The sequence below is a fragment of the Stenella coeruleoalba genome (assembly GCF_951394435.1).
Source record: "Stenella coeruleoalba genome assembly, chromosome: 11".
Classification (NCBI taxonomy): domain Eukaryota; kingdom Metazoa; phylum Chordata; class Mammalia; order Artiodactyla; family Delphinidae; genus Stenella; species Stenella coeruleoalba.
The window spans coordinates 21,100,784-21,115,569 of NC_137157.1; the positions used below are offsets into that span (position 1 = coordinate 21,100,784).

The 14,786-nt window shown below is 40.0% G+C and overlaps 1 protein-coding gene across 4 annotated transcripts in view; it reads right to left on the reverse strand.

The window, feature by feature from the left end:
* Positions 1 to 14,786, reverse strand: part of NR1H4 (nuclear receptor subfamily 1 group H member 4) — a 119,948-nt gene that overhangs the window by 26,480 nt on the left and 78,682 nt on the right. For all 4 annotated transcript variants that reach the window (XM_079937171.1, XM_079937172.1, XM_079937173.1 and 1 more), the window contains one exon: positions 7,412 to 7,777. In XM_079937171.1, the coding sequence (XP_079793297.1) occupies positions 7,412 to 7,777 (366 nt within the window). The remainder of the gene's footprint in view (positions 1 to 7,411; positions 7,778 to 14,786) is intronic.

A 14,786-nucleotide genomic window follows, 5' to 3' on the forward strand; every position in this document is an offset into this window, starting at 1 on the left:
GATGATAAAATAATAGGAATTCATCAACAAAACAACAATAGCAAATGTTTTATGAGCACTCAAGGTGTGCCAGGTACAGAGCTGGAGGTTTTAAAAACAATGTCTCTATTCACAAATGAATCAACGGACAAAGGATTAATCTCCAAAATATACAAACAGCTCATGCAGCTCAATATTAAAGAAACAAACAACCCAATCCAAAAATGGGCAGAAGACCTAAATAGACATTTCTCCAAAGAAGACATACAGATGGCCAAGAGGCACATGAAAAGCTGCTCAACATCACTAATTATTAGAGAAATGCTACAATGAGGTATCACCTCACTCCAGTCAGAATGGCCATCACCACAAAATCTGCGAACAACAAATGCTGGAGAGGGTGTGGAGAAAAGGGATCCCTCTTGCACTGTTGGTGGGAATGTAAATTGATACAGCCACTATGGAGAACAGTATGGAGGTTCCTTAAAAAACTAAAAATAGAATTACCATATGATCCAGCAATCCCACTACTGGGCATATACCCAGAGAAAACCATAATTCAAAAAGACACATGCACCCCAATGTTCATTGCAGCACTATTTATAATAGCCAGGTCATGGAAGCAACCTAAATGCCCATTGACAGACGAATGGATAAAGAAGAGGTGGTACATATATACAATGGAATATTACTCAGCCATAAAAAGGAACGAAATTGAGTCATTTGTTGAGACGTGGATGGATATAGAGACTGTCATACAGAGTGAAGTAAATCAGAAAGAGAAAAACAAATATCGTATATTAAGGCATGTATGTGGAACCTAGAAAAATGGTACAGATGAACTGGTTTGCAGGGCAGAAGTTGAGACACAGATGTAGAGAACAAACGTATGGACACCAAGAGAGGAAAACCACAGTGGGGTGGGGATGGTGGTATGCTGAATTGGGCGATTGGGACAGACATGTATACACTGATGTGTATAAAATTGATGACTAATAAGAACCTTCAGTATAAAAAAACAAACAAACAAACAAAAAACAACTAATACTAAACTTTCTTTGGGTTATTTATATGGAAATATGTTAATATAAATGTTTCAGATATCACATGAAATTTCTAAAAATCTTATATGTTCTGGTATAATATTATAAGTCATAATTCTAGTTATTACTTTAAAATGTATATCTCAGAAATAACTAAATTTCCTTGTCAATTGCATTATTATGAACTTTCATCAAATCTTTAACCGTGGTCATTTTTAAGTCGTTTGTCATTTAGAGACAGTTCTGGGTGTACTCTGACGCTTTCACAAAAATGTTCCTACAAAACGGTTTCATCTTCAAGGAATTCATGGAAAAGACTCTGACAAGTACAGGTTTCTGGTAACCGACTATACTGCTGAAGTGAATGAATAAGCATTTTCAGAACTCTAATGGAAAACTGATGAATTCGTAAAAGTGCTAACAAAAGATCAAGATGAAAAAAAAATTAATTACATGGGACTGAGTGAACTGTTGAGGATGATTATAATTTTTGTGACTTTCTGTTTGAATAAAAAAAAAATCCCACAAGGACTCAGAGGCAAAAATATACAAATCAATTTTCACTGCAAAGTAAAGAAGCTGTTACAGTGGTGGATTACTGGACTGAATGTCAATATTATGACATAGCGTGAGTGTGTTTCGTGTTTGGTAATTGCAATCATCATTGCTTTTGTTGTGGTCATCCATTTACAATGCTTGGTGTCAGTTTATTTATCTCTTGTAAAAATAAAATACAGTGTGTGTGTGTGAGTTGTGAAAAAACAAAAGGAAACTTAAAAAAAATAAAAGAACCACAACAACAAAAAACCCCCACAAATGTCTCATTTTTTCTTCATGACAACCCAATCATAATAGTAATAATAGCAGACATTTATTGAGGGTTTCCTACTGGCAAAGACTATGATAATCGCTTTACGCACATTACCTTATTTAAATCTACCTCAAAGGGTTTTCTTGAAGATGAAATGAGTTAGTACACGTAAAGTCTCCTGATAAAGCCTGCACAAAATAATCACTTGATGTATGCTATTTCTCTGTCTATCATCATCACATTGCCATCATCTCACCTTCCTCCTCCTCATCTTTATTATTATCCTCATTTTACAGGTAAGAAGTCTGAAGCCCAGAGACATTAAGTAACTTGGAAGAGAATCAGCTGGGGTTGGAATCCAGGTTATCTGCCTTCAGAGTCCTACTCTTCCCAAGACTTTTATAACAAAAGTCTTCCAATGCAGTGAAATCGTTTAATCCCCACCCCTTGAATCACACTCTAAGATAATTTGACCTATAGAGTTCATTGGGATCATTATTAAATTTTATAAAATCAGACCTCAAAATCAAATAGGATTTCAGTAAGTTTATAAGTAAGTCAGGGCTCCTCAGCTCTAACCCATAAACCAAAGGCCTGTTGGAAACTCGCTACATCTATCCTACATGTCACAATTGTTTCAATAATTCTAGAATCTTTTCTAAAACTTCAGAACTAAGTCTAATGCTGGTTCACTATCTTATATAAAAATATGTTCCAAAGGATGAAAAGTCCCCCATTTGCTCATATAAAATGCCTTTTAAACGTTCTACCATTCTTTCCTGGCATGGAGATGGTTGTGAGTGGCATTGACATTGACCTATTTGGGAATGCAGCCATTTGAAATATCCAGTCAGATGCAGATCAGTTTTTCAGTTGAGGTTTGAGATTTGAGTCAAAATTCATCCAGACCTTAGCATATTTCCATATGCTCCACACTGATAACCGAGGGGGAGGGACAGCTCTCGATTTAATCTAGTGCCGAGCAAATGGCTCTCATTGTCACTTGGCATTATGCTTATGTTCTGCAGTTGTTGTTTTTTTAAAAAGTCAAAATTTATCTCATTGATGCCATGAATACCTGTAACAAATAAAACCTTAAAAAAAATTAAAGTATTTCTAACAGAAACAGAGACCAGTGAAATCAGGAAGTTTAACCGTGGTCTTTGTTTTATTTTTAAGTTTTAAAAAATTGGGACTTCCCTGGTGGCACAGTGGTTAAGAATCCGCCTCCCAAAGCAGGGGACACGGGTTCAATCCCTGGTCAGGGAGCTAGATACCACATGCACGCCTCGAGTAAGAGTTTGCATGCCACAACTAAGGAACCTGCCAGCCGCAACTAAGGAGCCTGCCTGCCACAACTAAGACACAGAGCAACCAAAAAAAGAAAAAAATTCTCGTGGGTATGTATGAGTGTGTCTGTGTGTGTTTAAAGTATTACATTCATGAAAGATCTGCAGTGAAGTCCTAAGGCAAGAGAGCTACCAGGATCTTTACATAAAAAAAATCTAATTTAATCCTCACAAGAACCCTGTAAAAAATAGATATTATTCCTAATTCACAGATTGGAGGCTCAGAGAAGTTACGTATTCTGTCAACTGAGGTTGGCTAGTTGGATTCGTGCGTCCTCTACTGTGAAGGCAGGACAGTTGAACACAATCTCTCCCAGACTCCCTTGCCGCTAAATGTGGATACAATTTAAGCTCTGCCAAACAGATGCCCTTGTAAGATATTTGAAAAGTGGAAGTGAAGAAAGAGCTGTGCTTCTGTTGTTTCTGCTGGCAAGCAGGATCATGGTTTTGCTGTGGCAGCATCTTGTTTTCCAGTTGCTAGCTTCCAGGGCATTGAGAGACTAGACACAGGGTATTCATCTTCTGTATGTACAGATTTAGCAGGTGCACCATGGCTCTGGAGCCAGTAATTGCAGTGAAGGCAACTTCCTGATCCCTAAAGGTCAACTAAGGTACCGTCTTCCTGGAGTCAATAATTCTTATGTTAGCTTCCTGACCCCCCATCTTCTTGAATAACAACTGCCCCGGCAAACCAGTTCTGCAGTGTGGCTTGGAGACTCAGCATAGAACCTGTTCCTCTGCCCTTCCAAGTTCTCCTGTACTGATTCTTCTCTGCTTGAAATTTGGTTTCTGCTTTACTTTGTTGAACTTTGACTAATCAATATATTAAGGAACTTGCTTAGTCAGCCAAGAGGTATAGAGCCTAGATTCAATTCATGCCTGTCAAATCCCAGAGCTCATACTCCCTCTGATGGAAAGTTATGGCGTGAAATTCATTTTGTATCTGGTAGGCGCAGATATCCAAGGGGTGTGGGGCGGGGGGATGAAGGTGGCCAAGCTTTTAGGCCTGCCTGGCCCAGAGGCACTGGTTCTTTGGCTTGAACTCTACCCTATTCTGTGCACTTCCTCCCCTTTAATAAGCCAGAATGATTTTCATTTGTTTTCTCGAGAGAACATCTAAAAAGCACAAAGGGGGCTTCCCTGGTGGCGAAGTGGTTGAGAGTCCACCTGCCGATGCAAGGGATGAGGGTTCATGCCTCGGTCCGGGAAGATCCCACATGCCATGGAGCGGCTGGGCCCATGAGCCATGGCCGCTGAGCCTGCGCGTGCGGAGTCTGTGCTCCGCAACGGGAGAGGCCACAGCAGTGAGAGGCCCGCGTACCGCAAAAAAATAAAATAAAAATAAAAATAAATGAATAAAAAGCACAAAGGAGCCAATTATTGGCTTTTCAGTCACCAAAGCCTAAGCCCCAAGATCCCAGACACTAACAAAATTTCCCCAAATTGGGAGAGGCAGACGACCAAAGAGTTAAGACATGTTAAGTACACGAGAAGGTCCTGAACTCTGTCCCTCCCACCCCCTCATCCTCACACACCAGACCCCTCCTGGGACTGGGTGTGCAGAAAGCTTATGGGAACTCCACATCATTGAGAAATCCTAGAAGAGAGGGATTCTTGTGCTCTTTCCTGGGGAGAGTCAGGGGAGGCCCTTGGGGTTCCCTGCACCCCACAAGGCACAGGAACGGATAACGTGGCCTTGTGGTTTCCCTGGGCAGCCAGGCATTCCAGGTGACAGTGCGGCAGCATCAGGACCCCACCCATCTGAGCAGCAGGGAAGCAGGTGGGGCCAGATGGGAAGCAGGGGTGTGCTCAGGATGCCAGGATAGCACCTCCGAGACCTTTCCTACTGGTGAGCGAAGACCAGAGAGAACAGCCCTCAACAGACGCTGGACTATGTTAACAGCACCAAGAACCAGAGCCCCACCTCCAGGACCCAGAAAACTCAGTAGATTCATTCTGAACTGATGAAATAGTTTCCACCAGGGCTTGAAATTGGATTAAATCCAATTATACAAAAAAGGTTCTTTTTCTTGCACATATACCCTGAGTGCTGTGCTCTCTCACTGCATAGTTTCCAGTTAATTCTGAGAGTTATTGGTCTAGAACAGGGGTCAGCAAATTACAGCTAGGCCCTGGGCCCAATCTGGCCCACTGCCTGTTTTTTATTGTCCTGCCTATTTTTGTAGGCTAAGTAAAGCCACTCTTACGTGGCTGAGTTTGCAGAGTTGCGTAATAGCAACAAGGCCGCTATGGTGCAAAGCCTACAATATTTACTATCCATCTCTTTACAGAAAACAATTGCCAAACCCTGATGTAGAACATGGGCCCTGCCTGGCTGTATCTCATCTGCTCTTGCACTCTTGTCCTTCTGCTGTCATCATGGGGGCAAAGTCTCAAATCAAAATCAAAGAAAAAGCCCTACCTTTCTCTGCTTTTAAAAATATACCTACGTTCAGATCCAGCTTTTCCTCCCTGAGCTCCCCAGAGGACCGGTTCTCCTTAGACCAGTTTTCTGTCCCCTGGTCTCCTGACCCTGCACTTGCCTAGTAGCTTCCTAGCTTTGACTTCTATTTTCTATCCTTTATGGGCTTCTCATCCTCTGCCTGTCTTTGAGTCGCTGTTTCTTAGGGTTGTCCATGGCACTCTGGTCCCCCTCTACTCACCTGGCCATGCCCCAGAATTCTCAGGAGGACCAGGTTTCACTCCAGCATTCACCTGTAAGGAGGTGAGCTGGCCCAGGTTACTAACTTTAAGGTTTTATCCCCTTGGCTTGGATAATACCGATACCTCGACACCTAAATGGAGCACTTGATTCTCTTCCTTTGGCCACCAAGTTAGTCAATGTTAGCCTTGAACAATAGCTCAGAGAGCAGAATGATCACTTGGTGGTTAATAATAGAGTCTCTGGGGTTAGATTTAGAAGCAGGAGATTTGAAGCTACACCCCTTCTTAGCTAGGAAGCGATGAGCATGGATTTTCATTATGGCATTCCAAATTTACTATGCTCTTATTTATTTACACATCTACTCTGTACCGGACACTGTGTTAGACGCTATGAGGAGTAACAGAGCTGAGGAAGACACAATCTTTGTCTTCAAAGAACTTATATGTAACTTTTACCCATATAGACTTGGCTCTCCACAAAAAGGATAAGAGTATTTTAAAGGCCATAAACGAGATCTTTGAAATTTTCTTTATAGATCTGTTTTAATTTTTTGATTTGGGGCATAAATACTACTTTGTTTTTTAAAAATCTAATGAAATCACACCAAGTTTTAAAAAGCTGACTAATATAATTTTAGACAATCTGATCACTTGAACTTTCAAAGGTCTGAAATGTCCTAGAGCCATTCTTACGTGGCTGGGTCCTCTGTTTATTTTTATGGCAATCATTGGCATCTGGGAATACCAAACTGGCTCGCCATTCAACAGATTCTGCTCCAGGGACAGTTCTTTATCAGCTTTCAAAGTCCTGGAAGCTAACAGAGTGCCTAATACATGGTAGGCATCCCATGAATATTTGTTGAAAGAACAAATGCAAAAATAAATAGATGAACCTACTAGTCCATTATGTTCTTTCCTCTCACATTTTACAAACTTATCATCTGTGTCCTTATTGGGAGAATGATCACATAGGGCTTTATATTGAGTCATTTTCATGTTTCATGTGTTATACCTTATCCATCCTAAATGGATTACAATTTCATTGATTTCCCCTACAGCATTGCTCACAGATCTATTTTCCTGCTAAGTGAAATATTTGTTGAATATAGGCTATCATTACTTCCTTTTTGTTTTCTTTTGTTTGCTTTTCTTCCTCTGTCTCTTTCTCAATTAACTAAAGTACGTGAAAATGAATGTTAAAATATTTATTGAATAAAATCTTATTCTCCTTGACCTTAATTTTAAAAGAGATGAGTTCAGCAATTTCTCTTTCTTTTCAAAAAACAACACAAACAAACAAAACCCACAATCATAAATTCCTTCTAACTATGTGTGAGGTTGTGAATAGGAAAAAGTTTACTTACATCCAAGCTAAATACTCTAATAAGATTTCCCTAGAAATCTATGACATCCCAATGAAGGAGAAGACGTAGGAAGAAGTAAGAGCAGAGGAGGAGAAAATGGGAAGTTATTTGGGAAAAGGGAAGAATCCAGTTTGAGGGATTTCAACAACCAGTAGAGAAAAACTTTAATAAGGAGAAAACTGCCAATCAAAAGAGGCTTACCTTTGCACCCCTCACAGGTCAGTGCATTATAGTGGTAACCGGATGCTCTGTCTCCACAAACAACACATAGCTCATCCCCTTTTATTCTCCCTGCTGATGCACCCAGTCGGGCCTTCTTTGTCACAGGAATCTCCACTACCTCAGTCTCTCCCTGGTAGAGAGTCTCAGCAGGCATTCGCCTGAGTTCATATATTCCAGGAGAGTACCACTCTTCAGGCTGCTGGGGATAGAAACCCAGGTTGGAATAATAGGAAGATGAGGAAATCTGTGGTTGAACTTGGGGAAACTGAATGTTGTTGTATTGTGAGTATGGTTCCACTTCTAGATTCTGTCCCAGAGGACCTGCTGCTTGTTCTGTTAGTACACCTGAACAAAAGTGATAACAAAACTGGAATTAATGTCATCATTCTATAAATAAGAGAGGCAGTTTAGCATATGGTTAGGAGTACAGGCTCTAAGGAAAGATTGAAATATTTGAATATTTACATTAAAATTTTAATATAAAATTAACTTTTTTACAGTAAAAGAACTATTAACAGGTTAAATGACAATATTAAAAGCTCAGAAAGATATCTGCAACATAGAGGACAGACAAAAACACTCATATCATTCATATGTAAAGAGCTTTTGCAAACCAATAAGAAGACATTCAACATGGAGAAAAGGAAAACAAACAAGAATGTTTAAAAGAAAAAGAAAAAAGGAAAGTTAGAAAAACTATTCAACATGGAAAACATTCAACAATCCACAGAAAACAAAGATAAAGGACAGGCATATACACAAATGCTATCTTTTGTCATTTCTGTCTTACAAGATCCTATAAAGTGGGTAACAGTATTATCCCCACTTAAAATTGAGTAGTCAGAGGCACAGAGTAATTAGGCAACTTTATTCCTACACACCTAAGTAGCTGAGATTTGGACTTTGAGCCTGACTTCAAAGCCCATGTGCTGAATTGCTCCTCTCTGCGATAATTTCAAATGTGTGATGCTTTAAAGCTTGTCTCTTCCTCCCTCTGTACTTGAGTTTGTTAGTCCCTTCAATGCCTCCGCTTTCAGGTAACCTATAGCTAGGCCTGCAAGACTCTGCATGATCTTACCCTTTCTTTCTTTTCCAGCCATTTCCCATGTTCCGCCTTCCATATTCCTTAAATATGCCTTGCTGCTTCCAGACTCAGGACCTTTCCCACATGCTGCTTCCTGAGCCTGGAACTTTCCTCAACAGCCATCCCCTCCAAGAACGTTATCTCACCATTCTCCACTTACCTCTAAATTTCCCTTTAAGTATAGCTTCTCTTGGGAAGTCTTCCCTAAACCTAGGTCCCTGGGTGTCTGAACCCAGTTGTATAGTACTTACCTACCCTTCATGGGCCTCCCTTTACTTATCTGTAAAGAGAAGACTCCATGCTGCATGATGTTATAGTTCTTCTTTATGTCTAAAACCTCTATAAGTGTATGACCAACAGTTTATGGGCATTAGAATTCAGGGCCTTTCTACAACGCAAAGTGGAAAATATGTATGTTAAATGTTTGTTTAAAATAAAATGCTTTCTGCATTGAGACAGGAAATCACTGATGGAACACAAAGGATACAATATCTGTGCAAAATCAATTTTGTTACTTTCATGCCCAACTTATCCACATAAAACCAGCACTGAGTCAGTATATCTGACAGTCAAAAAATTTTGGCCATGGGGCTTTGTCTTATGACTGCAAAATGGAAAAATATAAAAATATGGAATTATTACAGAAAAAAGAGAAGCTAAAATATGAGCAAAATCTTGATCTATTTAATAACTAAATATGGTTAAAATTTCTGGAGTGAATACAACTGAAAAGAGCTAAAAGCATTAAAATCATTCGTTTCATCTAGGTTTTATCCTCCGACCCATCTTACCCTCACTCAACTTCCCATCCCCACCCCCAGCCCCAGTTTCTCTCCACCTACAGGTCTAGTAAAGTCAAGCAACTTGCCTGAAGTCACATAATCAATTAATGACAGAATCTGGATTCCGTAGAATCTAAGGAAATATGTAGTTGTTTTCTCCTCATAAGACAATTCCAAGATCTCTGAGCATTATTTCAACAAATCTTTTAATAGTCAAGAGACACAATGGAGTCCCAACTCAAGTCAAATCATGTTATCAATATCTGGAATCATCTCAGTTAAAATGGAACACTTTCACAAAGACATCAATTCTACTATATGAAAACAACACAAAACAGGGTAAGAATATGAGATCAGTACACAATATTATTAAATAATGCCTCTATTCCCAAAGCACATCCACTTCTAGTATTTCACGGTGTTCCCACCAAATTTCCACAGAGTAGAGACAATAAATATACAGGCAACTTACAATAAAAAACCCCAGCATGGACAACATCCTCCAAAATGGTGGGACAAGAATAACTTCCATGAACTGACTGTGAGACCTTGAACAACTGCCTAACATTTTTCTGTTTCTTCTGTAAAATGGGGCTACTAACACCCAGGCTCGCTATCTCATAAGGTAATTCTGAGTGTAAGATACAGTTTCTGAGAAAAAGTTTTGATAAGTGGAGTGCCATAAAAAGACATGTTTGTTTCCTAAAGAACCTAGCAAAATCTTGATTGTATGATAGTTAATTAGTAAATATTAATACACATCAGTCTGTTTTGATGCTATAAGTTATAGGATACTTCTTTCACTCATAAATATATTGAACAATTTGCCTGACACTGTCCTAGGTTCCGAGGACACAACAGTGACAGACAGACAGAAAACAGATAGAAGAGGCCCCAGACTTTCTCTTGTTTGTGTATTTGGGGTGGGGAGAGGTGGGAGTATGTCAAGGGCTGGGATAAAACCAAGTAAGCAAATACAGAATTTTCTGACAGAGCATAAGATGTGGAGAGGGCAAAGGTAAGTCAACTTTAGAGTGTACTTTCGGAAAAGGTAAATTCATTTCTATTTTAATGCAATTTATGAGTGATTTTTTAAAGAATCAGTTTATCAAGAAAGAAGAGATTTTGGATTTCTTTATAACACAAATTCTCCATGGGAGTTTAGGGAAGAGTTCTTAAATGCGAACACTTGAATGGACTCCAGGAGAGGCTGACACCCCCTGTAAAGGGAAGCAACATTTTTCTGGGTAGATGGTCATTTGGTAGCATTTAACAATTTCTCTAAAGGAGTACCATCAAAGGGAAACTTCTGAGATGCAAGCATTCTATACCTTTCAACATGGTAGCCGCTAACCATATGAATATTGAACATTTGAAACACGGCTAGTAATAATGAGGAAATGAATTTTTCATTTTATGTAACTTTAAATAATTAAAACTTAAAATTAAATAGCTGCATGTGGCTAATGACTGCCATATCCGACAGCGCAGCTCTAAGGAGTTTGTGACCAGAACCACTGTGAACCCAAATGGGAGAATCAGGTTCACGTACAAGGGATGGCCCTTCTTCATAAACCCACAGTTAGTTTCTGATGAGCCCGATAAAGGGTTCAGATTATGTCCAGTTTTTCATCCCTGGCACAACGCTGCTTCTAGTAAACGTTTCATGAATGTTTGTCGAAATGTTTCATGAATGGAAAAATTGCCTTCTCGGCCTTCCTTTATTTCCCAATCCATGGTTTCTTAACAGATGATATGACTTGGTTTATGAAGTTGTACGCCGTTCCTGGTGCCAGGCCTTTGTGATGTTGGTGCCTCTCCCCACCTGGTTTGTCAACCCATCACCTCCTCTGTGAGGCCTGTCCCAGTTTTCCTAGGCAGAATTAATCTCTCCTACCCTCTGTACACACTCTACTGCAGCACTCAGAAGCATGTACCATCATTTTTGTTGGTTTACAGGCTTATCTTTCATGCTATATCATTTGAGGTGGTAGGACATACTCGTTACAAGCGCTTCTGTGTAGACAAACCTGGATTCAGTTCGCCTGCAACTTGCTAGATGTATGAACTTGGGAAAGACATTGAACTTCTTTAAGCTTCTGTTCCTTCCTCTATAAAGCCGGGATCATATAATACACTACTATGTATAAAATAGATAACTAATGAGAACCTACTGTACAGCACAGGGAACTCTACTCAGTGCTCTGTGGTGACCTAAATGGGAAGGAAATCCAAAAAAGAGGGGCTATATGCACACCTATAGCTGATTCACTGCTGTACAGCAGAAACTAACACAACATTGTAAAGCAGCTATACTCCAATAAAATTTTTTTAAAGAAAAGCTGGGATAATATAGTAATTGAAACAAAATATAGTATCTAGGTGAAAGGTTGTAATAAAGATAAACTAAGACAAAGAATGTAAACTGCATAGTGCCTAAGCATAAACATTCAATACATTTTTTTTTTTTTTTTTTTTTTGCAGTACACGGGCCTCTCACTGCTGTGGCCTCTCCCGTTGCGGAGCACAGGTTCCGGACGCACAGGCTCAGTGGCCATGGCTCACAGGCCCAGCCGCTCCGCGGCATGTGGGATCTTCCCGGCCCGGGGCACGAACCCATGTCCCCTGCATCGGCAGGCGGACTCTCAACCACTGCGCCACCAGGGAAGCTCCTCAATACATTTTTGTTGTTGTGGTTAGTCTGTGAACTCCTGGGGAATACATTAGATTACTATATATTACATTCCCTTTTCTCCTTCATTCCTGGCACCTTACAAAAAGCCTGACACAGTGTAAATCTTTAATAAATGCTTATTAAATTGAAACGATGGAAAATTTACTTCCGCAGCCTTCCAACTAATTTCCATCTCTAAATACAGTGTCAGGGGCTTCCCTGGTGGCGCAGCGGTTAAGAATCCACCTGCCAATGCAAGGGACATGGGTTCGAACTCCGGTCCAGGAAGATCCCACATGCTGTGCAGTGAATAAGCCCATGCACCACAACTACAGAGCCGGCGCTCTAGAGCCCGTGAGTCACAACTACTGAGCCTGCATGCCACAACTTCTGAAGCCCACTCGCCTAGAGCCCGTGCTCTGCAACAAGAGAAGCCACCGCAATGAGAAGCCCACGCACTATAAGGAAGAGTAGCCCCGGCTCGCCACAACTAGAGAAAGCCTGCATGCAGCAACAAAGACCCAACGCAGCCAAAATAAATGAATAAGTTAATTTAAAAAAAAATACAGTGTCAGCCATTTTTAAACAACACATTTAAACAAAATAACGTGCTGCCAAGTCTACAACCAGAAATATGTTCAAAATTGTAATTATTATGAAAATGATTTGAGTTTCACTTTTAGCTGGAAATTCAAAAGGTAAGATTCTATTCTGAAAAAAATATTAAAACAGACAACATTATATTATACTGTTTATGTTTTAATTATAATCTATATTTTACTTCAGAGAAAACAAAGCGGGCTTAAAGGTAAACTCTTTACTTATCTGATTTTCCATTGACTATTGGGAGAAATCTACTGTGAAACTAGTTCAGTAAATTAATGTTTTTTTAATCTCTTTTTATTTTTCTCATCACAACGCATAGTTTGAAATAAATCTTATATCATTACCCCATACACACTTATACATATGTATAAATAATTGAAACAAAATTTCCGTGAAATAACACTTATCCTTACCTCTTGACGGGCACTCTGACATTTCTATTGTATTCCTATTCTATTCTCTTCTAAATTTTTAATGCTGGTCACAAGTCACAAAATAGATATCATGACCCACTGGGATCTGAGACTTGCCATTTTAAAAACACTGCATGAAATCATGTACTTTAAAATGTTTTTTCAAGTGTCCAAGGCATTAATGCTAGAACTGCCTAGTGTTTAACTTGGAAGAACGGTGCTAATTTTACACACTATCCAGTGAAGAATTATAGGGAAAACACACTTAGATTTAGTCTCAATGAGATACACACCTGCCTAGAGCCCTATAGAAATCACACCACCCCAGCTTCTCACCCCAGTCTTCTGGTTCTGACTGAGCCATCTTTGACAGAGATCTGTTACTGGAATCTCAAGCAAAAGTGCCCCGTGTTTCCTCAGTCCAGTGGCAGAAGCCCCACCGCCAGCATCTGAGAACCTCCGCCTACCTTTAGCAGGCTTCATGCTCATCATTTCCATGGCAAATCCCAACGACGTGCAGCTGTGACAAGGACTAATTTGACCTGGATTTTCTAACTCCGGAAACTGCATTACCATTCTTAGCTTACTCACAGCAACTGAAAATGAGACTAGGTAAGGAGTGACAGAGGCCAGAGGTTGTGGGGTTTACTGATTAACTTCATTACTGAGCAGAATATTTGTAAATGTTTATGAGAAAAGTCCTCGATGCCAAATTGCCTAGTAAGCTGGAAAGCAGTCTCTTAGATAAACATTTTTGGGGAGCACGTTCCAATTTAGGAATTTTTAGAGGACAGATTTTTGTTCAGTGGCTCTAAAAGTCGATTTGGGGGTCAAATGCCATGTTCTATGTCTTGACATTCGTTCCTCTCAAAAGGATACAGATTGGTATAATTTTGTAATGTCAGGAATCATTAAAGCATAATACTTAACGGCGTGAGGTAAACTAATCTGGGTTTCTATCCAGTGTTATGGGTGGAAGTGTGTCCCCTCCTAATCCCATAGGACCGGTGTCCTTATACAAATGGGAAATTTGTATTTCAGAGACAGAAACTCAGAGAGAAAAGGCAATGTGAAGATACACAAGGAAAAGGTCATCTACAAGCCAGGAAGAGAGGCCAGGAACAGATCCTTCCCTCTCAGCCCTCAGAAAGAACCCACCCAGCTAACACCTTGATTTTGGACTTCTAGCCTCCAGAATGGTAAAACAATACATTTCTGCAATTTAAGCCACCCAGTCTGTGGTATTTTATTATAGCAGCCTTAGCAAACTAATACATGTAGGCTCCCTTGGCACTCACTAGTTCTGCAGACCATGGACAAACTCCTGAACCATTTTCTTTTCTTTTTTTAACATCTTTATTGGAGTATAATTGCTTTACACTGTTGTGTTCGTTGCTGCTATATAACAAAGTGAATCAGCTATACATATACATATATCCGCATAACTCCTTCCTCTTGTGTCTCCGTCCCACCCTCCTTATCCCACCCCTCTAGGTGGTCACAAAGCACACGCTGATCTCCCTGTGCTATGCAGCTTCTTCCCACAAGCTGTCTATTTTACATTTGGTAGTGTATATATGTCCGTGCCACTCTCTCCCTTCGTCTCAGCTTACCCTTCCCCCTCCACGTGTCCTCAAGTCCATTCTCTATGTCTGCGTCTTTATTGCTGTCCTGCCCCTAGCTGAACCCTTTTATGCCTCAATTTCCTCATCTGTAAAATGGGACTGATAATCATGCAACCTCATAGAGTTATTATGAGGATTAAATAAAATATTTATTAAATGCTTAGCAGAGT